Source organism: Zootoca vivipara, chromosome Z1, assembly GCF_965207765.1.
Source record: "Zootoca vivipara chromosome Z1, rZooViv2.hap1.1, whole genome shotgun sequence".
In the NCBI taxonomy this organism is placed as follows: Eukaryota; Metazoa; Chordata; class Lepidosauria; order Squamata; family Lacertidae; genus Zootoca; species Zootoca vivipara.
Genome location: NC_142583.1, coordinates 24,306,014 through 24,330,791, shown reverse-complemented (window position 1 = coordinate 24,330,791; position 24,778 = coordinate 24,306,014). Strand labels below are relative to the sequence as shown.

The following is a 24,778-nucleotide window of genomic DNA, read 5'->3' as shown; positions in this document are numbered from 1 at the left end:
AGGTTTCCGCATTTCCACATCAGTTTGTGGTTTGTTTGTTTCTAAAGTTCTCCTGACAATTCACCAGCATTTTAGTGCAAACCTTCTTTAATACTTTTGCAAAGCAATCTCTCCTAATATAATGCATTCTTGTATATTATTTTGAGTAATATATGCATGAACACACACACACACACACACACACACACACACACTTCACCATAATATATGCATTTTTGTACACTTTTCTTGGCTGGAGAAGTGTGAATCTTGAAGGGTGGCTGTGTTTTGGTTGACCAGGCCTGATAAACATACCAGAATCCTGGCCTTTTGCCATTGCCTAGTCAACAAGGCAATGTGTTCTGTTCACTGAACTTCAGGCTCTATATTTGCCACTTTCCAATTCAAGGCAGTCACTGAACTCAAGGGCCTCCAAGCCTATATTTGGATATGGCTACCCACAGCCTTGGCCTGGCCCTGACAGCCAGATACCTTTCCATACCCCAGCCCTCTTTGACATTAGGACAGCTCAACCAGTTATCGTCAGAGGCTTTACTGAAACCACTACAGAAGTCCTTAGTGTGTTACAGGTATAAAGAAATGATACGTTTTTTAAAGGCATACTTCCTTCTAGTGCTGATCAGTATCTCCTTTATATCTCATTTAATCTGATGCTGACTAAATTACATGGCTGCCTACTAAGGGAAGCAAAAATGAACAAGAAATATAAATTGCCTTTTTATATGATTGTGTCAGTCTTTTCTATAGCATACATTTGTACACAGTAGCATGCATTTTAAGAAATCCACTTTCATTTTTTTCTCTGGACTTAATAGTTTTGTTAGGTAAGTAAAGCTAGATCTCTAGACAATTTTATGACACCATTTAGTGCTTGCCTCCCTCTAAATGTGCATTTTAACAGCAGGTGATGAAATGGGTTAGGCAGCAATATATATATTATCAGCTTATATTGCAGCACTTTCAAATGTGTGAGGATGAACTTTACAACAGTGATTTAGCCTAATGTGGCTAAATCAAAAATACAGACAAGGAAGGGTTTAGCAAACAGTTACATAACTAGAGTGGTGTGAGGAATGTCCCAAACTGTGTGCAAGATGTGGGATAATCAGCCTCATACAACCAACATGCTTAAGTCTAATTAATGCATGAAGGGGTTAATACCATAGAGTAAGTTGTCCTGTCAGGCTTAGTATCTCCAGTACAGTGATGCCTTGCAAGACGAATGCCTCGCACAACAAAAAACTCGCAAGACGAAAGCGTTTTGCGATGTTTTTGGTGACTCGCAAGACAAAGTTTTCTATGGCCGTGCTTCACAAGACAATTTTTCTTTGTTTGTTATTTTTGCCGTGGCAAACGGCGCTTCGCAAGACGAAATTATTGCAAGACGAAGTGACTCGCGGAACAAATTAATTTCATCTTGTGAGGCAACACTGTAACTCTCACCTTGGGAGGAACTAGGTACCTGAGTACTGTAACTCAGTGTGTGAGGAGGTTTGAGCTGATTGCTCCAGCGCAGACTGCATGGCTCAAAATTATCCACATGGAATTTGTAAAATTGTCATAAACTGTAAGCAATAGTTTTATTAATGTCACATGGGAATTATTTTGAAATATGAAAAACATTTATATGTGTAAAATATATTTATTTAAAATAGTTTTGGCTCAAATTTACCTGTTAATAAATTGTTCTTATGGCATTTTGTTTAATTAGGATGCTTATTGGAGCCTTAATTTGAATGAGCTAATTTGCCTTTATAAAACAATAGTTGGATATTGTTTGTAATTTTTTCTTATTTAAGTCTAAATCTAAATATCTAGATATTATTTATCAGTCTATTCCCCTGTGAAAAAAAATCATTAAACATATGATCCAATTGGCTGTCTGGTGCTGTATATAAAAAGGAAAGAAAATAGATTTTGGGGTTTGTTTGTTTTACAGTCTATACTGCTGTCACTTCACTCATTTGAAAATCTTCATAACAAAGATGAAAGCTCATTACTGTTACTGTAAATTAAATATATATGTTAGCCTACTGCAAAATGCCTCTAGGCGACTAACAGTTAAAACAGAGCATACAGTACAACCCTACAAGCTAATAATTTTTAAAATACATGTAATCAACTTCACTGACAAAATTCCAACTTAAACAGGAAACTAAATAAACACAAAATCCCAATTTGGAATATTAAAGCCAACGGCTGAGAAAGATGGTACTGTACTTCAAAACAACAAATACTTGCTACTGCAGCTAAAACTATCAAAATACTAAAAGGGGGGGGGAGGAGAGTCTTGCAAGGGAGAAAGAAGGATTGCAAATGGCTAGAAGGTGTACATCTCTTGGGGTGAGCATTCCAAAGGGAGGGGGCCACTGCCAAGAAGGCCCACTCTTTCTTGTTCCCATTCTGCCCATTTTAGCAGGAGGGCACTCTGATAAAGCAGGAAAGGAATGAATATTAGGATAGCTTTGCTGTGATATGAAAACCAGCCCAGAACCATTTGAAAGTCTACTATAATCTATAGCAAGGTTTCCATCAAATCCACTGGTTTGAATCAGGAAGGTCTCTTTTTTAAAAAGATACGATTGCAGTCACACAAACACACACAGAGCAAAAGAGCACAAAGGGCCTAAGAGTTTTTCAGGGCCCTGCTGTTTTTCAGGAAAACATAACTGAAGTAATTCCTAGGGTGCTGTAGCATTAGCTGACATCTGTTGCATGAAATTGGGAACATCAATTCTGCCTGTGCTTTTAATGTTAGCTATTTATCACTACCAGGCAGCAGTAGTATAAATAGATATGAGATGGCTGAGGTAATACAAAGAACATATTTTCAATTACTGATTTTGTTAAATGCGAACCTTCTCTTAACACAAGTAGTTTTCATCATAACTGGGTACTCCACATTCTCCCAAAAACAGATGTTCACACATCTTGTGCAACTAGTTTTATTTTATGGTAGTCCCCGTCAATGCAATGCACTGTGATAGATTATCATAAAAGCTTGTGTTACTAGCATATTAAATTGCACCTTGAGTTGTATACAACACTAGGTAGAGATATGCAGTTGATAACAGTGAACCAAAAATAATAGAAACAAAAGCTATGCGTAAATGCACTATGAAATGAATGTGTAGCAGTAAGCCAGGCATCCCCAAACTTCGGCCCTCCAGATGTTTTGGACTACAATTCCCATCATCCCTGGCCACTGGTCCTCTTAGCTAGGGATCATGGGAGTTGTAGGCCAAAACATCTGGAGGGCCGCAGTTTGGGGATGCCTGCAGTAAGCGATCCACTAATAATAAATTTAACTTACACAATTACATTTTAAATAAAACAATATCTATTTTTTAACGTATTTTAACTTCATAATATAAAACTCAAGATGATGCAAAGGACCCAGAAGAGTTGAGCATTGTTTATATATATTTTAGTGCCTAATGGCCTTCCAGAGGTTGTTGGACTACAGCTCCCATCAGCCCCAGTCAACAAGGGGTTATGGGAGTTGGAGTCCAGCAATATTTGGAGGCCCACAGGTTATCCTACCTTGATTTATAGAAATGAGCAACAGAACACAGATGGATGAAGACCATCCTTGTCAAAGGCCAGTTCCCTATGAATGGACCACTGCAGGTGTGAGAGAACCTTGAGGAACTGGCACCCTTTCTTCTGCTTTTGGATTCTGAAATGAGCAAGCAGCTACCTTGAAAGAGATGCTGACTATTTATGGCTCCTAATAGACTCAAGGCCACAGAGAATCAATGGAGGCTGTTAAATGCTTAGCACTTCTGAATCTCAGGCCAATTATTTAGGTGCCAATCTTGCACAGCAGAGTTGTTTTTTAAAAAGATGGAGTGGCCTGCCAAGGTCACACAGGAGGGCCATGGCAAAACAGAAATAGAACCCCAGAAGAAGGAGTCCCATATCATCGCCATAGCTGCAAGACCATCTTTCATCCAAAGTTCCCTACTTATTGCAACGTCTGTGTTTAAATTAGTGTTGGGTAGATCTGGAACTCAGGCCTCCAGCCCTGTTACAAATAGAGAGAGAAAGCTGCAATTCTGAAAGTTCAGTTTTCACCTGCAAGTCATGGCAAATTTTATTCTCTGGGGCTATATTGCAGCGATGCTCACATTTGAATACAGGTGCTTGGAACAGCTGGAGTATCCTCTCTCTGCCAGATATAATACAAATAACATTTTTTTTCCTGCTGGTATGCTGGGACTGGTAGGCATATTTGCTGGTGCTGCCCAAAGCACATTCGATCTCTTTACTCATTTGAAAGGGGAGTTGCAATTAGGAAAAAAACAGTTATGGACCCTTGCTCCACAAGCACTGGGGACTGAGCAGTTGGGGAAGTATCCCCCCCCAAGCAGCCTTCCCAATTGGATCCATCCAAAAATTCAAGCCAATGATACAATCCCACAAATGCCTAGCTGCATTAAATGTACTGTTCAACAGAATTTGAACATTGTTACAACCTGCTTACAAATACATGTGTTCTTCCTAAATTGCCGCTTCAAGAAATACTTCTGCGGCAACTTATTGTTGGATTAAACCAAATCATAAATAATAAATTCCACATAAAAATAAAACCAACTCTCTTGATAAAATGTTAAGCAGCATTTTCAAAATGAATACTTATAGCTTGTTTGTTAGGAAGCAAAATATTCAGCATATCCATGTACCTCATAGCCACTTCTTGAAATTGCTGCGCTTTGAAGGGGCTTAGTTTCTAAGCCATACAAATAAACCATTCCCCCTGAGTTTGATAGCAACATACTTGGGCCATGGAGGATTCTGTCTTAGGTGCATGTAATTCTGCCCCACCCAGAACAGAAACAAGTGTGGAGTCTGTCTTCTTATGATGGAATAACCACAGTGTAGTTTGCCTAAGGGGTAGATTTGAGCTCCAGAATTAGAGAGATGGCTCATACAGCCTACATTGAACTAGAAAACAAAATGTTCATAAAACTGGGGGGGGGGATTGCTCTGCAAGGGATTGGGCAGCACTGCAGGTATTTGAAACTCTGGCAGGTGGGCAGGACACAATGATATCAGGTGAGCCATTTTCCTTTGCGACCATGCTTTGCAGGCTCTGCCAATCAGCTTTGCAGGAACCAATGATCAGCAAATTATATTTGCCCAACGAGACAATGTTGTGCTTTTGAGTGCTGGGGAAATGGGTTATCTGCAAGACAAATCTAGCAATCAGGAAAAACATCTGGACCTTGTACATGTAACAATTGCACAACTGCCATACTAAAAGTTCTATGGGAAGGCTCTACGAAGAGGTATGTGGAATTATTTATATGCAGTTGAAACAACCCAGAAGCTTTTTCATTTGATTCAGTTTCCTACCACAAAAGAATGAAAACATACCGGTACATTTTCTATGCTTATATACTAAAAGAAGCAAAATTATTATCCCTTCTAAAAAGAAACCAGACACTAGATGGTCGGCATTCCTGAAGGAACACCTGGAAATTTAAATTTTGATTTACCCTTAAAAAAAATGTTTTAAAGCATTTACATGAACCACATGTGCAATTTTATGGTATTTTTCCCCCTTAAAAACCATTCTGGAGGATAGTGTGTTGGACGGTTAGCATGTATCATAATGGACATATACTTACACAGCTAAGCTGCCATCAAAGGTATTAAATGAGCCAGCTTGCTTTTACTCTTTTCTGTAGTAACTGAACAAAATTTGCAACCATGTCACTTTGACACTGGCAGCCTATTGTGGTGGCAAGACCAAGCCACCAATTTATAATTATCTCTGACTGGCCTTCAAAAAATGTTCCCTCTTTTATTTAAAGATCAGCCCCAAGCAACTAATCAAGCAGGTGACATATTCTCCCTATTGCTTTTGAAGCAGAAGGCAATTCAGAACCATTTTCAATATAGTCATTAAAATAAAAACTGAAACCTACTGATTGGTCAATGTCCTAAGTCTTTCTTCTGACTGTTCAGTTATTATTGTCCAGCCCTACACAACTCCTGCCACTTTTCTGCCTTTCCCCCACTTTTTTTTTGTCCTTGCTACCCACTCATGATGAGTTTATTCCAGCTTCCTTAAATGCCTCGTCAATACATTTCTGGATCAGCATACAGTTCACAAAAATCAGCTCATTCTCCTTTGTAGTAAACCTCCAAGAGGTTTTCATGCCCCCCCCCCCTACAATGAAGTATAGGGAATCAGTGGCCTTTGAAGTTGCTGTCTCTTTTCTCATTTGTTGCAGCTCAAAGAAGGATACCTGAAGCCCCTGCTTCTGTTTTAGATTAATTGCAGTTCAACATGTTGTATAAACCCTAAACTGTTGTAAATTTTAACTATGGTTAAGAAAAACAAGCCAGTTTCATACACTATGGCGTGTGAAGTTTGGGTGACACCGCTAGCCAGGAGTAATTGAAAATTGGAAGAAAAAGCATGAAGGGGTGGGCAGAATGTGAGGTTAAATTCAGCCCCATCACAATAAGGCATGGTCTACCATGACATTTGTACGCGCCCAATAAACTGAAAACAGAACGCCTTCCTCACAAAGAAACTCCGTTCACACGCTGAAAACTCTAGTTTAGTTCTTCAGAGAATATATAGGTTCACCACTTTTGGAATATATAAATTATAGTTAAATCATAGAAAACAATTACATATACCAAAATAATTGTTTCCAAAGTTCTTAGTTACTTAAAGGCAATATGCAATACCTGCTATAACCCAATCAATATCCCAATTAGCCTTGCGAAAACTAAATTGGATTTAATTCAAGTATGCTAGAATAGCCAACTTTTGAAGGGGCATTTAAGCCTTTCTCTGTTAAATATTGCATACAGAGAGATTAATATTATATGAACTACAGTGGGCTACATCAATTTGCAACTGAAAGCATCTTGACACCTTTAGAACATGGATTCTAGCAACAAACATCTTGCTTTCTGTACTCTTATGCCCTCTAAGCGATCACTTGCCCAAGAGTTTGTTAATTCTTCTCCAAGGCCATGCTGGTACTTTGTGGGAAGCTGGAAAATAAATGCTCTACTTTTGCATTTTAAAAATCAGTGTTCTGTTACATGATTTTGAACACATGAAATGTAGGGCCTCATTGAATAAAGCTGCCCCCCCCCAATAGTGAAAATTCTAAGTCTCACCTGTATTTGTCTCTAAAGGTATTTTCATGGGGTTGGGGTGGCTCAATATAAGAGTACTTAATCATTACATCCCAGAATAGGCACTTGGACATGTTTGCTCCATTGAATCTTGTCACACGCTTGCTGTGGGCCTGCCAAAAGCGGTTACAGACAATTTCCATGGTATCTGAAGTCTGTAAATACTTCTGCCCTGACCATTTTTTCTTCCCTCATAGAATCATAGAGTTGGAAGAGACCACAAGGGCCATCCAGTCCAACCCCCTGCCAAGCAGGAAACACCATCAAAGCATTCTTGACATATGACTGTCAAGCCTCTGCTTAAAGACCTCCAAAGAAGGCGACTCCACCACACTTCTTGGCAGCAAATTCCAATGTCGAACAGCTCTTACTGTCAGGAAGTTCTTCCTAATGTTTAGGTGGAATCTCTTCTTTCTTGTAGTTTGAATCCATTGCTCCGTGTCCGCTTCTCTGGAGCAGCAGAAAACAATCTTTCACCCTCCTCATGTGCAGACCCTCCAAGTGTCCCTATTTTCCAAGGACATCCCTGATTTAGAGAAGCCATCCTGGTTTCTGGTTTGATCCCACTTTTCCTTAGGATGTCCCTATTTTCATTGGAGAAATGTTCGAGGGTATGGAGTTATTCGACCCCTGAGCCATCAGAAGCCAATCCTGTGTAGGGATTTTTTTTAATGTTTAATGTTTTATTATGTTTTTATACATGTTGGAAGCTGCCCAGAGTGGTTGGGGCAACCCAGTCAGATGGGTGGGGTATAAATAGTAAAATTATCGTTATGCAATGGGACGTCCCTATTTTCATTGGAGAAATGTTGGAGGGTATGTATGTGTATCTTGCCACTCACACATACACTCTCTGTACACTGCTAGAGCTCAGCTATTTGGCCAACCAAGAAAGCCCTGATTCAGAGCCTACATTCTAATAACCAAATATATGTTAAAGTCTCAAAAGACGGCAGACTTGCTGGTCCAATCTTGAATAATCGAGGAGTTAGGCAAGGATGTGTCCTCGCCCCTACCCTATTTAACCTATTTTTATCCGATTTACCAATCTTTCTTCAGAATGTAACTTCTCATATCCCTCATTTAAATAATATTCCAGTTTTTCTTTTGCTATATGCAGATGATACAGTAATTATTTCACTTTCTGCGCTGGGTTTAAAAAAATTACTTAAGAGTTTTTCAAACTATTGCGCCTCTAATAGTCTAAAAATCAATTACGGGAAGACCAAAATTATGCAGTTTAAAAAGAGAGGAAACCCAAAAGACTATATAATTAGTGGACATCTAATACAGGAAGTGAAGCAGATTAATTATCTGGGGATTCTATTTAAAAATAACATGAACTGGAATGCACATATCTCTGTGGCAATAGCCAAGGCCAAAGGGACAGCCCACCATATCAAATCTCATTTTTTCTCCCCTGAAGGAAATAGATATATTCCAGCGGCACTGCAAGTAATTGATATGAAACTTTGCCCGCAACTTTTATATGGCGCCCCACTATGGATTTCAGGTGACCTCAAGAAGTTGGACAAATTTCATGCATCCCTCTTGAGGTCATTATTTGGACTTACAAACTCTGTTAAATATGAGTCAATATGCTGCGAGCTAGGAATACTACCTCTATCAATAAGAGCATGGCTGAGGACTTTGAAATACTGGATCTTCCTTCATAATAGAGCCCTATCTCCTAACTCTCTCCTTTACGACCTTCTAAGTGATAGTATAAGCTATAACCTATCACTGACTTGCAGGAGAAAGTTGAACTCAATAGGACTAAAGATAACTGATTTTGAAAACGTTGACCCCAAATAAGTCTGGAAAATTATTAGAAGGACTCTTATAGAGAAAAGCACCCTCTACTTACTTGAGATGGCGGGGCGCAGCACCTGCTCCCCATTACACCTGAACCTCCCAATGTGTAGAGACTTTAAAGGGGGATATATGGCAAACTTGAAGAGTCAGGAAGGGTGCAGGTGCTTCATGTTGGCTTGATTCAACGTGTTCCCCTCTATGGAGACAGAAGGAAGATATCTAGCTCTCCCAAAAGCCGAACATTTATGTAAATGCGGGAAGAATGAACCAGATATATTGGACCACATTTTCTTTTCCTGTAATTACAGTATTAATGCGAGAAGACGATTGCTGGATGCTTTGCAGGTGGATGCAGCAATGCCAACTATTCAGGGGTTATTGTAAGATAACAATGATGGAGTTACTTTAGTGGTGGCTGAGTTTTTGTGCTCGGTTTACGCAGAGAGATTGGGCCACTGTGGAGAGGACCAGGGGATGCTAATTGAAAATTGATATATTGCTCTAAAATACTAATTCAATTAATATGTATTTTATTTCATGAAGTTTATAATGTGAATGTTTTACTCATAATTTTGTTCTGAAGCTTCTGAATTTGTCATGCCTAATAAAGGTTATTGATTTGATTTGATTTGAAAGCCCACATTGTGCTACATGGCTATTCTTGCACCTTTCCTCTTTCCCTTTTCTTCTGTCACCACAACACAGTAGGGTTTGTTTGTTTGTTTTTGTTTGTTTGTTTCTTTAGTGGTGTGTTGTTAACCTCAGCATTGCACTGCCTGAGGCAATGGACCTCTAGACAACATTGAGAGTGAAGCCAATGAGTGACCCATTTCATTGACACAATTGCAGTGAGTGTCACTGCCCATCCCCCCACCCTGAAGGTGATGGGCAGGAAACCAAGAGTCTTCTGAGGTCACTTCAGTTCAAACCTCATCTGTGCCTGAGAGTGTATCTCAGAAAGAAAACTTGGTCTAGCCCTGCTACCAAATTGTTATAGTGCAGGAGGAAGGAAAAACTCATTGGACAGCCTCTCTCACCCCTGCCCACCACAATAGAGCTACAGAGATAAAATGAGAGAGATATCAAGCGGTGACAGCTTAAGAAACATAACAGTGATTGAATGGGTTGTATAATGGTTCCCATCAGCACCTCAGTGACAAGGAAGGAATACACATTTCAGCATGTCAAATCAGATGCAATGAAAGAAAGAAAAACAACGGTGAAAGGTTATGGTAAGGTATAATAAAGCAATATTAAGTAGGACTGAGTTTTGAAAACCACGTAAGTTATTTTTGACAATTTTGTTCACAAATTATTTGATGTTGAAGAACATGAATGCTCATAAAAAGACTGACCACCTAATTTGGGTATTGCAGAAACCAACAATGAATTAGTTTTTTATTGTGTTCCTCTGCCATCCCTATTCTTAAGTGCTGCTTTTTGAGGACGTTATTGAACAAAAGCAGTGTATAATTTGTGGGGAAAGGAACACAGAGCCTTTGTCTTCCTTACTTCAGCAGAGAAACATTCAACCAAACAGAAAGAGGAAAAACTCCCTCAGAACAGTACAACCAGTAAACATCATAGCAGTCTGCCTGGCTGGTAAACACTGCCAGCACCATAAGTGCCAACTCTTCGGGGCCCTGGGTGCCTGAGCAACCACAAAATTCCCCATGAAGGGGCTGGGCACCCACAAATTTCAGTGCCAAGGCCATGCACACTGCATAGCACCCACAGTTCTGGGTACCCATAGTTGTGGGACCCAGTTGGCACTCCTGGCCAGCACCAGCACCACTACCACGCCCTCTTGGTTAGCTGCCTTTAACATGGGCAGAATTAACTCTTTAAAAAAGTATGGCTGTAGATATGCAGTGGGTTCATCTCTCCATCTATGCTCATCCAGCTGCACTCTTTCAAAAGCAGTACATATATTGGCACTGAATGATTAGCCAAAATAGAAATGCTCTTCCATTTCAAGGACCATGCTATTTGTGATCTTTAGCATAATTAGAGTGAGGGTTTCTTCTGTTTGAGGCAATATTGCTAAATGATCTTCTCATGCTTCTTAATAGCTTAATCTGCTTCTTAAGTACATGGATTTGAAAAATAAATTGATTCTCTGCGGAGTGCGACAGCCCAATCTCCAAACAGAAACCTGTAAACCAGTGGAGCCTAACTGTGAATTAATGCACTAGAAAACTGCTGAGAGACGAAAAAGAATAATACTAAAAGCAGAGAACCGAGGCACCTAATAGATCCTGCAAGTGGCAACATTGCTTCAGAATTTATCACAAGGCAGAAAAATGTGACATCACCTCATCAAAAGCAGTGGTCAATAAAAGTGGGGCAGATATTCATAAAGCACGGTGGACACTCATAATCTAAGGACACTTCCAGACGAAGGCCTTGGTGAGTGTTGAGCATGTCGATGCCTGGAAGACCTACAGTGGTGATTGTGCCGATCCCCATGCTGATTACTGCACATCACGGATGTGCACGGAATATCACGGAACACAAGCATAGTATCATGCCAAAAAGTGTAGTAAGAACCTAAGAACAGCCTTCTGGATCAGGCCAGTGGCCCATCTAGTGCAGCTTCCTTTTCTCACAGTGGCCAACCAGATGCAAATGGGAAGCCTGCAAGCAAGACCTCAGCACAACAACACTCTCCCTGCCCGAGGCTTCCAGCTACTGGTATTTAGAAGCATGATCACCTCCAACTGGGGAGGTAGAACAGAGCCATCAGGGTTAGTAGCTTTATCCTCCATGAATTTGTCTATTCATCTTTTTTTAAAAAAATAAACATTTTTATTAGATTTTCCAATTTAAATATCTAATCAATTTGCAAATTATGCAAATTATACAAATATCAATTAAACAATTAATCCAAATCTTAAAGTTGGTAGCCATCACTGCCTCTTCTGGAAGCAAATTCCAGAGTTTAACTACGTGCTGTGTGAACAAGCATTTTCTTTGGTCAGCCTTGAATCTGCCAGCATTTAGCATCATTGGACACCCACAAGTTCCAAATAATAATATTAATATTAATATTAATAATAATAATATGCCACCCATCTGACTGCATGGCCCCAGCCACTCTGGGTGGCTTCCAGCAAATTAAAACATCCACAGTAAAACAACCCTATACCGGGCTTTCTTCAGATGTCTTCTAAATGTCAGATAGTTGTTTATTTCCTTGACAGAGGGTGTTCCAGAGGGAGGGCACCACTACAAAGAAGACCCTGGATCCCTGTAACCTCACTTCTTGTGATGAGGGAACTGCCACAAGGCCGTCAGAGCTAGATCTCAGTGTCCAGGCTGAATGATGGGGGTGGAGACTCTCCTTCAGGGATACAGGGCCAAAGCCATTTAGGAAAGCCCGTTTTGATATATTCCCTGTTCCACTTTCTATGCTGGTGCTACTGTGGCAAAAGAAGCTCAAAGCACCATAAGGGGAAAAAACACAGAGGGCGGAAACTTCTGAGGGAAAATAGGGGGAAAGGATGAGAAGGAGCTGTCCAAGATGAAAACAGCAATCCAATCAGCAAGAAGAACTGAACCACCACCTCCAGAGATTTTGATAACTGCTTATTCAATGGCATGTTATTTAAAAGAACCGAGAGCAATCTGAAACTGAAAATGCCCACAAGAGGTTGGGGTCCCTATAGAAATGCAGTGTTCAGCTGTATAGATTAAATATTTGGCTGAATCAGAACAGGGAAATAATGCAGTCAGACCAAGAGGAAACGCTTGCCTATTCTTAATGCTCTCTATTTCCTCAATAAGGGGAAGTCTGTGGGCAGTGCTACGGCATTCAGCCACCAAAGGATAAGGGAACACATGCAATGGAGACTTACAGTGTCTTTTATTATATTTGTTATGTTTTATGCACAAATATATAGGAGGAACATAGCTGAGGTATACTAAGCCCCTCAGCACACAGCACAACCACAAGTCCTGCACCAGATCCCCAAACAACAACTGTATCCAAAAGAGCCTTCAGCCTGGACCAATGCAATGTACAGCTATCTCTCTTCTCTGTCTGATCATCTCTAAAACTGCATGTTTCCTTCATCAGCCGGGAAAAGGCTGTTTTCTCACATAACGTTTTATTCTAGAAACAATGGAGACTGAGGGTTTGTTTTTTTCTACATAGTCCACATATAATCTAGTTCTGCTGCATATTTTATTGTACCCAAAAAGCACTTCTTGAGAAAGTGGTTCATTCCCAACACAAAAGCTCGTTGCAGGTTGATTCTTTTTTACCCTGCATCTAATGACATAGTAACATACAGAGTTGACAGTTGGGCTACACCTGGAAGAGGGGCTGGCTTGGGCAGGAGGCAGCTACACAGTCAAGCCTGGCATGGTAAGATGGGTTGGAAGGTAAGTTGCGTATGGGGCCAGCCAGCAGCTGGAAACACAGGGAGGGGCAAGCCAAAAAAGAAGGAACACAGGTATGGTTGGGAGCAGATAGAGCCCTGGCAATGGGCAGTCCCAGCAACGGTCTGCCTATGAGTCTCCACACCTGCTCAACGAAGTTGTGGGGAAGCATTTACCAAGATTGCAATCACCACTTCCTTCTTCATTTACCTGGGGAATCTGTGGGGAATGTGGTGGGTTTTCAAATGTGCAGGAAGTAACCACAGCTACCCTTGGGGGCGGCAGGATCTGGAATCAGCATGTTGAGGATGAGTGTGAATGATTCTGGACTGAGAAAAAAAACAACCCCTACATTTTTGTGCTACACATACATTACTTTGTATGCAGTCATAGGCAAAACCATACTGAGTATCTGACAGCCAAACTAGATGTGAAATACATAGCAGATAGTTTGGAAAAAGAAGATATTTAGCTAATTATGGGGAAAGCAGAGACCGGTTAGTGCTTTGAAATCACCAATGGAGACTTTCCCTGCTAAGGTTTCTCTCTCTCTCTCTCTCTCTCTCTCTCTCTCTCTCTCTCTCTCTCTCTCTCTCTCTCTCTCTGTGTGTGTGTGTGTGTGTGTGTGTGTGTGTGGAATTAACCTGAAAAACACAACTTAGAGGGGTAAATGTATTTGATCCCCTGCTAAATTTGCCTGTTTGCCCTCTGACGAAGAAATGACCAGTCCATAATTTTAATGGTAGGTTTATTGTAGCTGTGAGAGACAGAATAACAACAGGAAAACCCCCAGAAACCCAGAAGACAAAAGTCCCAAACCCCGCCGAGGAATTAACCTGAGGAAGTCCAGAGAAGAACCTGGCCTGGCAAGGGAAAAAAAGTGACCCTGGCCGAAGTGAACCAGCTCTTTACGGACCCTTGCCCCATCCCCAGCTTGTAGCCAGGTAAGCCCACACACCCTCAGTGCACGTAAGAAAAAAAAATGTTAATTTTTAAATCTGCAATACTGTCTTATTTATTTTATAGTACAGTACATTGATTATTGCCTTCATTTTATGGATCTATGGTCTCGTTAGACAGTAAAATCTATGTTAAATTGCTGTTTTAGGGGGGTTCATCATCTAGAACGGATCAATTCACTTTTCCATTACTTTCTATGGCAAAGTGTGCCTCTACTTACTTACGTTTCTAGTTATGACCAGACCTCTGGAACGGATTATGGTTGTAAGTAGAGGTTCCACAGTAATAGTATATGCTCATATTTGTGAGTACAATATAGAGCTAATGTATATGTACTGGGGTTTTGTGTTTGTGTTGTGTTTATTGATCTTTGTCAAACCAGATCACAAAATAACGTCACATTACTAAACCAGGTCACAAAATAATGTCACATTACAAAAGACGTACCTACTTACTTGCACTTCTTGCCCTGTAAAGTGTCACATCTTGCACCGACAGAGCCACGGATCTAAAACCCTTAAAATGTCAGTGACACCTGCACAGCCTCAATCCATCCTGAAATTACAAAACCTATTGATGCATTCTGGATTTTCCCAGATGCACGATATAGCCTTTGTTTAGATTACGTGAAAACAATCCTGTGAAAAAGGCACTGCTAGGGCAAAATATGTGAGAGTTGTTTACAAGAATTGGGAAGTAAGGGTCCAATGCCCTGTGAGAACAACTGAGCTGACAGAGCTTTGGATTTTGCTCAATGGATACAACCCAGAATACAGTTAATATGCTTAAAACCCCACTGAAATCAGCAGAATTTAAGTATGCTTTCTTACCTCTATACATGGCTAAACGCCATGAAAGACACAGCCTTCCTTTGATATTCTTCAAGGATCTGTAGGTCATCAGGACATTTTTTGCAAGTGATCAAATATCCCTTCCTGTGATATAAGCATTTCCCCCTCTAAACAGTAGAGATCTTTTCCCCTTATAGCTCAGAAAGGTGGGTATAAAGGGAAGAGGGCCCGGTTCTCTGCTGGTAGTAATTCAAAAAACCTAAGTGAGTATGTAAATAGAAATGACTACTATCTGATAATAAATCATATGCAGGCACCCACAGCATAACATGGTTATGGTTAATATGCTTGGGTAAATCACGAACTGTAATGGCCTGTCAGCATTAAAATGAAGGGGGTGAGGAGATTATACTATTACATTACAGGGTGGCAGACGGGAGGCGACAGAACAGCTGTGATTGTGTAGAAGTCATATCTTTGTACCCAGAGAAGGCTGAGACAGGACATTTGTATTACAGTCTGAAGGCTGGTGGAATACGAGAACTTTGCTTGATTAATCAAGTTAAGTACTGGGATATGGAGGACTTGCTATTCATTGGCTCAGAAGCAATTCTTTGATCTCCTCAGCCCAGTAAATGTACCATTTTGATTTGTGCAGCAGGGGCAGTTAATGAAAGACTGGCATGCTTCTTAACTCCTTTTCTGGGGAGCAGATTTAATGATTTATGGGGTGATCAGAATGCTCTGTTTATGAAGTGTATGTCCGGCACTCTCAAACATATCAACCAACAACAACTGTCAAAGACCAGTATTTCCTTAAGAATGTAAGAGTGATATATGCTACTTTCTGGAGCACTGGTGAAAATGGCAGCGTTTCCCAAGAACTGCTTAATATTATGATGGTGTAGCTTACAGGGTGGTGGAAGTCTGTTGTATAAATTTGGAATTATCATTTGGATAAGCCATTGAAGCTGCAATCCTATGCACACTTACTTTGGAGTAAACTTCATTGGAATCCGTGGAGCTTGCTTATGCATAGGATTTGGATTCAGCTGTATACCCACTGCTATGGCCTTTCCCCAGTTATGCCACAACAAATTATTTTGGTAAAAAGCAAGCCAGTGATACATAGTGAATTTTGAACTGCATATCTTTAACGTGTTCTAATTGTGGGAAACAAATGACTTCAGTCCACACAGCTTTAAAATACAACTGTACAGCAAAGATTGCATTCATAAAGATGCAATAAATCCTGCTTTTTGGGGGGAGGGGGAACTGTACTCTCCATTTCAAGACAAGTGATGTTTTATTATATTCCAGGCAGTCAATGTAGCGATACATATAGCACCTGAAAAAACAGACTGACCATTATATTTTGATAATTCCATCATCAGCCTTCAGTACTGCAAAAATCCTATGGTGGTCTTCCCACCAGAACCTTTGCCTGCCCTATTTTGCAGTACTGTATTCAAAAACAAACATGAATCTCCTTTAATCACATCTAAATGAAGATTGAGGAATATGAACTATAGTTCTAAATAATTGTGGATTTACATCTGCATATAGATATCTGACTATGCTACTAAAGTAATCAACATCAACATATCTTCATATGAAACAGAGAAAGAAAATGATAAACCCGAACAGACCCTTTAAAAAAAAGGTATGGAGGAAAGAGTAGTAAAACGAAGGAAGCACAAAACATAAACAAGTCATGGCTGCATCTTTGAGCCCGTTCTTATCATAACAGCTATACAGTACTCACCCATAACAATCTAGGTGCACAGGCTATCATAGAAAAGCCACCGTGTCCATATAAATCATCACTGCCAAACTCTCACAAAGACAGCACCACATCGGTTTTCCCCGTCTATGTTCCAGAATCAAAGTACTCAAAAAGTCCACGGAAGCGTTTGCTTTCACTTTGACGAATGTAGCAGTAGAGGCAACACAAACTGAACTATATTGATCCACAGCAGCAGTCAGTTGCCTCTTGGCTCAGTATGTTTAGTAACTATTTGGTTTCACACTGTTTTGTTTGGATGACTCACACACAAGATCCATCTCCCTTTAATATTCCAACTTGTGCTGCTTTCAGATGTCTGGCTGCTAGCCTCTTTGCAAGGGGTGATTTTACGTTTTGTGTCTCAAGTGTGACTACAGGAAATTACCCTGGGTGTAGCAAGAAGCTTTCCATTGTTTCCAGCTTCCACAGGATGCAGGATTTTTGAACAGGTTAAGTGCCACCATCCTTCATCTCATTCCCAGAGATATATATGCAGAGATATGTAGCTATGAAATAAGGCAGTGTTTCTCAACCAGTGTGCCTCCAGATGTTTTGGGACTACAACTCCCATCATTCCTGACCACTGGTCTTGCTAGCTAGGGATGATGGGAGTTGTAGTCCCAAAACATCTGGAGGCACACTGGTTGAGAAACACTGAAATAAGGTGAAAATGTTTTGCTGCAAGCTAAGAAATGAATGTCAGAACGTGTTTTCCAAAAGTAACAATGAAATGTTGCCAAAATTATGGAATTGTCTTTGGGAGGTTGGAAATGTTGTTGCCCTGAGAGTTTTGGCTAACAACCCTTGCTGCACCTTTGAACTCTAATTGACTATCAACCTGTAATCCATAATTACCTTTGTGTGCTGGGTACTTGCAGGAAAGAAACTAAGATTACCCATTCCACCCTTGGTCACATTTTGAAAAAATTAAAGCTATCAGCTCTTTGATTGGCTCTGCTGCCTTGCACCCATTCCAAACCTGACAGTCCTGTGCTCCTACTATGAATGAAAGCAGGTACAGAAATTAAACATACAGCTCATTAAAACAAAGCCAGATAGATATAAACAAGCATTTTGCCGTCGTCGTCCTCCCTCCCTCCCTCCCTCTCTCCCCCTCCGCAAGCCCATAGAAATTTTATCCTGATCTGCACTGAAGTCAGTTTTTGTTTTATCCTGCAACCCCCTCAACTAACGTAGGAGGAAGCATTCGTGAACTAGTGATTCAGAATCTTCAGGTGATCTCCCCAAGAGAATTCTTCGAAAGAGAATCAACTGTTCTCTGTACTCACTGCAGAGGTTACAGTACAGAAGAACATGGTCAAGAGATTCTATTGCTCCAGTTCCACACACAAACAACCATTCATTAGCCAAAGTTCCATTGAATCATCCACTCAATGGTGCAGATTGAAAAAGCAAGAATAAATGTGCTCATACTATGGAACTCACTACCACTCGTATAGCCTAAAAAGGGAATTAGGCAAATTCAGAGAGGACAGGGCTATTAATGTCTACTAGTCATTGCTTACTAATGCCAGAGGCAGTGTGACTCTGCATAGCAGCTGCTGAGCATAGGAGCCAATTCCTAGGAGCCAAGGGGTCTCCACCCCCCCAATAAAATATTTGAGGGGACCGTCCCCCAAAGTTCATGGGCATTGCCATTCAAATGGTGTGCGTGCAGAACTTATGTCCAGAACTTACTGCTTTTCTGCCTCACTGAAACTTAATCAATTCTTCCTTCTTTGTCTTTCTTGCCTCCTACAGGTAACATGCGTTACATTATTTTGTGGGGCAGCAACTAAAACTGAGTGCAAATATTCTTGCAATCACACAATCATATTCACCAATTTTCATGTGAATTGCTATGGTTCCCAATTTATTACTGAGACTACTCAGGCTTAAAGGCAGGGGATAGCTTTTTCAGTTTATGTGCATAATGTCTAAATAGCCTAAATTGTGTATGCTGGTTATTTTGCAGAAGAGCAAATGGCACGTGGCCACAGTATGTAGTCTAAACTCTGTTAGATTCTGCATTCCTCAGAAGAAGGAACCATCTTATTTCTGTGTTTTTGCATAGCAGCTCTGACTGCTTTTTCCTTGTTTAATGAATAAATAATAACGTGTGTTATTAAACCAGAGGATAGCCAGCTTTAGCAAGAATATTTATTTTGGAAAGAGTGGTTAGGGTACAGGAAAACTGCTAAACCCACTCTTGATTTTAAAGTACCGTAATTCCTTCAGAATTCATCATATCCCTACATTTAAATAACTTCCTTTTTAAAAGACCTTAGCAGATCATGTTAAGCTTCAGCTCAAGATGAACGTTCTGATTATTCTAGGGTGTAGTTTTGGCCATCTTCCAATTTCCTAACAGGAGTTTATTAAAGTAGCTTGGTAATCCTTCATTTTGGCCATAACTGAAAAGTAGCCTCTGTTCTGGGGGAAAACATCTTTGGGTCAAGCACCAATAGCTAGCAAAATCAGCTTATTCCTCAACAGACAAAGGATTTGGTTCCAGCTGACCTTGAACAATAAAGATTTTGTCACTCACCCTGCTGAAATAATGCATTCCTAGAGACCTGCAGCAAACATTTGCTTAGCAAGTTCAATCAATATATGAAATTCATCTGCAATCTCCATTGCCTGTTTGGCCTCTCTGGCTAAAAGCCCCCAAGGGCTCCCCTTGCCTGCCTATTCACTGACAAACACACACTCCCCATCCTGTCTTTATGGGATTTTGCTACTCTCTTCCTAGCTATTCTCTCTTGCTTCCTCAATCTCTCTCCTCATCCATTTCCTACTTTTCAGTCCAACGTCAATTCTGTCTTGCTTCCTTTGGTCACCTGAATTCTTGGATCTGTTCTCACTTGGCCTTCCAGCATGCCACCTATTTTTCTATTCCAAACAATGTTGCCCGCAGCATACATTCACTACTGCCCCAAGTTTCTGCATAATTTTTTTCTCAGGCCTTCCACCCCACACTGGAAACTCATTTCCCCTGTTTCACCAGCCCTTCATTTACTCTATGTTCTAACTATCTACATTGTACAATGATCCCAGTGCTTGGTGGAAGCCTTGAATGAGGGTAAGTTTCAGGACACTTCCTTGGTGGTGGTAAGGGGAGAACTGTTGGGGCTCCATTCAAGGTCCTCCAAACAGTTCAGTCATAATCACTAATCAAAATATGAGTCCTGCAGTGCTTCTGGTGCTTCTGCCCCCCAACATCACACAATCCAAAGATTACAAATCAACGGGAGAGTCCTTTAACAAGTTATATTGTGGAGCCTACCATGCTTCAAGCCTGGGCATCCTCATAAGACTTCAGATGGCTCTCACTCTCTGCCAAGACAACGTCTCTTATTGACAATGTTCAAGGTCCTGTAAGCTGGTCTCTGCCTGCTTCCCTGTGAACTTTAAGCTTCAGAGTTTCCAGTATGCAACTGAATCCTGAAAACAGCAAAAGTCCAGGAGCACCCTGGGTGAAGCGGAAAGGGAATTGAATAGATGTACCATAAGCAATGATAGCTCCCTATCACAGCACCTTCTAGTCTGTGAAAAACCTGTGCTGCAGATGATCTTTTTCTTTTTTACACCCCAAGGTAATTTTAATGTAAACAAGCAGATTTTGGCAGGAACTCCGTCTGCTGTGGGCAAAACAAACCAAGATCCCTAGACAGAAGCATCTTTGAATCCAACCAGACCTCCTTAGGGCCTGTAATTATGGCTAGAAGGACTGTGAAAAAGAAGAACATGCAGCAGCAGGTGACTGCCAGTGCAGTACTCTGAAGTCAGTGGTTTGAGGACCTCAGCCAAAGCTCATACCCATCTACTACCGGTAGTAGAATAGTTATGTATGTGGCCTTAAAGTCCTTACAGGGCCATCATTCACCAGGAGTTGCTCCAAGATTCAGTTTGAAGTGTGATCTTATCTGTGCAGCTGTTAAGCCAGGAATTCAGGCTGTTCACTTGATTGACTGCTGTTTAAATCACACAGTCACGTCTGCTGTGTCTTCACAAATTATTGGAGCATTGATGCTCTCAAGTGTTTATACAGTACTAGAATTGCTGTATGAGAGTGGCTATCCCAATGCAGATGTATATGCACAACCTACTGATGAAGATTGTGAGGTAAAAGCATATCCAGCCAACGGAGAGGTAGATTTTATTACTGGATAATAGTGGTACGTCATAACACTTTTTAAGAAACTTGCTTTTGACAAAGCATGTTAGATGTAAGCTTCCTTACTGATACCAGCTGCTGCTGTGCCTTTAACACATCTTGACAATGGCAAATAGTCATGCACATATCAACACACACACCCCAAAAGCTTTGCTTGCCGAGTTCTACAGAACAAGTTCTGGTTGCTTCTTACTTTGTGTGTGTTTTTGCGTTGCATTTTACTGTAGTATTTTGTTATGTTTGTTATTCTTTTTATCTTTGTATGATGCAAAGAGAATTTATTTTGAGGTGTCTAAAAAATGCAATCGAAACAGCACTGTGCCAAACCAGACATGGCCATCTCTTGGCCAGTTGGCAATCCTTATATTTGATGTTTTGCAATTTTATTACATTAGTAAAACATATGTATGGAAACTGGATTCACTCAGTTCCCAGTTTAGATCTTGAACTGGGTCTGCAAGCTGGCATCATAGCTACAACATCTAGTCTAATGGTTCAACTTTTAAAAAAATCTTTCCTCACCCCATCACCCCTTGCTTCATGCAATGTTTTGCCTGACAAGGAGTTCTACAGAATTTATAAGCTTATCATATTTTTGTGACTTTTGGGTTAGTCCTAATAAAAGTTATTATCCAGTTTGGTTTGTTGCATTTGCCTAGATATTTTTTTAAAAGGGGGTTGAACACAGTTGTAAGTTTGTTTTTGGCAATTGCAGCAAAGACGTCTCCAGCTTAGTATTACCAGGCTGAATTAATGCAGTCACAATTTCACAAAAATAATATAGTCCTTAGATGTACAACGTTCCTAAAAGTAAATGTGCCAAACTTAACAAGGTGTTAATGAATCAGCATGAAAGTTAAAAATAAATATATGAACTTGAGCTATAAGAAAAAGTTAGCATCCCTTAGTTTCAAATGTGCTATGCTTAAAGGAAAAAAAGCAAAGCTGAAGGCATTTTTCCCAGCTGATAGCTGGAGTCCAACAACATGGATGCAGTTGAGCCAAGGGAAAGAAGAGTTCTGACCCTAATAAGATCATACTTTAGCCTTTGAAAAACCTCTACTGTACTGGAAGCCTGCTTCCCATTTTCATTAGAGAACAACAACTCCTTTTACTATAGTATCACTAACATTAAAAAAATCACAGCCAAAACCTTTTGAATGCTAAGCTGATGAAAATAAAGCTGAACAGTGAACATTCATGGAGTTGCCCCTTTCAGGTCATGCAGTTCTGCAGGTGAGGACTGACCAAAGCAGAACAGAGTGGTATTCATTATTCTTGTGATCTAGAGACTTGTTTATTTGTAAAATCAACATTTTATTTATTTACTTCTTCACCTTTTGCTCCCAGAGCTGATAAGGCAGCTCACATATAAATTCACACAGAAAATACTGAACTGCTACCAGAGTCCAGATATCCTCTACTCACAATTGTGCTTCTGGTTGCACTTCCAGCTCTGGATGCACAATAGCCTACATCTGAGAGACTCAGTGATTCATTAAACTAGAGTGTCCATTGCTATAATAATTGCTATGTGGTCCTTGGGTGTGGAGGCATTTTCTGAGATATCGCAAAGGCTAATTCAAAACTACATTACATTACTATGGCATTCTGCGGACCTGAACTTAAGAGCTGTTTGGGGGGTTGTTTTGAAATTTCCCTACCTGGCTGTGCGTATTTCTCCTCTGCAAAGGCAGGGTTGGAGTTCTCATACCTCCTACTCATACTTTGTTTCATGCCCCATAGCAAGGCTTACTCCCCCCTCCAAACAAGCTTTCCCCTAAATCATTATGGCAATAAGATATTTAAATGGTGGCACTGCATTGGGGCCAGCACAGAACCCACAGTGATTAAATGTATGTGTTTTTCCATCCAAGAATCTGGAATGGGCCTTAGTGATCAGGGAAGAAAGCTTGAGGCATGATCAGCCAAAGCCAAAACACTTTCAAGCGCCATTGGTCTCAAAGGGACAGATTAAGCACATATTTATAACTCTCCAATTTAAGCCGTTAGGTCTGAAAAGTATTTTACTTTCTTTGAACTGCACTTTCCCCCTTTTTAAAACTCTCTCCAAAAGCAGTTTTAGGAAAGGCTTTGAGAAAAGGCTTTACTGCGCATTTCAAAACCCAAAAACAATCCAAAATAATTGCACACCCTTTTCAATCTGTTATCCCTTTTCCTGGTTTTGCAGTAATCACTACTGCTATCTCAATGTCACATGCCTATTTAGATGGCCTGGCCCCATTTATAAACTTTTCTAATCTGCTTCTTTACAAAAGACACAAATCCGTTTGTAACTCTACAAATGGCAACAAATGTAACTTCTGTTTTGACATATACGCGACGGAATGGATTGTTACATACAACTTGAAATTCTTTTATTATATCCTTATCTAATTCTGTATATCCTTTGGGCTATTTTACCTTTTAATTGAAAATCAAATCGTGCGCATTTCTGTTCTTGTTTTATTATGTCTATGAGTTTAAAGCTGAAATAAAGTGATTTGGATTCTTTACAAAAGTTTTTATGTATGTACACTATTTATTTATTTATGAATTAATGAAAAAAATCAATAAAGGTTCTCAAACTGCATTACAGATCTCTGAAAATACAGGACTACCATCCAAAATGACTAAAACAATGTTGCTGTAAGATTAAACCTCTCTATTAACTAAAAAATAAATAAATCCCTTCATTGATGAGATATCCAACTATATTTTTACAGATAGAAAACTTAAGGGCCAATTCAGACAACCTGTATCTTCAATACTCATCCAGATTTGCTTGCACAAAGCTTACGCAGATGCTAGACTATATCCCATCTTAAATGAGCATTCATTCTGATTTCTTCATGGGGAGGTTATAGGACAATCAACATTTGTCCTAAATTCATCCTAATTCTCTTGCATTGTGCTTACATGTCTTTCCGCTTATCATTTCTCTCTCACTTCCTAACCACAGAATTCTGAGGTTGTTGTTTTTTAAGTGTTTTTTTGGGCCAAAGCAACAGAACACTTTAAGTGTGTAAACCTAAAGTTCTGGCATGCACTCAAATCCCTCCCACAAAATACTGACAGCCTTGGAGGCAACCTTTGTTTCTTAAAGCCCATTTATTAGACCCATAAAAACTCATAGCAGGGATAAGGCACCTGAAGATTTCCCAGCGCTACAGCTCTCATCATTATTCTATGAACCGCCTTGATATCTCATGATGAAGGGTGGTGTATAAATGTAATAAAGAAATTAAAATAAATGAACCCTGACTGTTGGCTGTGCTGGCTGGGACTAAGGAAGACAGAGTCCAACAACACTGGAAGGTTCTCCATCCCTGACTGATAGCTTTTATAAGTTATAAGGAAAGACAAGTTGAACAGTGCAAAAACTCTACGTTTGAGTACGGTATGTTTCTAAACATGTTTTAAGAGAGACCAGCTAAGATTTTGTTTTGGAAGTTCCACTTTTGTCTGCTTTAGGAGCATGGGGAGCTGCCTTATACTGAGTCGGACTTCTGGTCCATCCTGGTCAGTACTGCCTACACGGGTTGGCAGCAACTCTCCAGGATTTCAGGAAAGGGTACATTCCTAGCCTTTACCTAGAGATGCATGAGACTGGAACCTTTTGCATGCAAAGCAGATGCTCTGTCACTGAGCTATGGCCCTTCCCCATCCCCTATAACAAAAAAACCCTGTATATAAAAC

The 24,778-nt window shown here is 40.2% G+C and overlaps 1 protein-coding gene across 50 annotated transcripts in view; it reads right to left on the bottom strand.

Moving 5' to 3' along the window:
• The window catches only part of SORBS2 (sorbin and SH3 domain containing 2), a 189,442-nt gene that overhangs the window by 91,144 nt on the left and 73,520 nt on the right, over positions 1–24,778 (bottom strand). For 33 of the 50 annotated variants that reach the window (XM_088660964.1, XM_088660963.1, XM_088661007.1 and 30 more), the window contains exon 4: positions 20,189–20,374. The exons of 10 other annotated variants lie outside the window; for them this stretch is intronic. In XM_088660964.1, the coding sequence (XP_088517090.1) occupies positions 20,189–20,214 (26 nt within the window). In that variant the 5' untranslated portion in view covers positions 20,215–20,374. Of the gene's footprint in view, positions 1–13,575; positions 13,695–16,881; positions 17,133–20,188; positions 20,375–24,778 lie in introns of those variants that run through there. 7 more of the 50 variants (XM_088660975.1, XM_088660971.1, XM_088660982.1 and 4 more) reach the window with 4 other exon arrangements.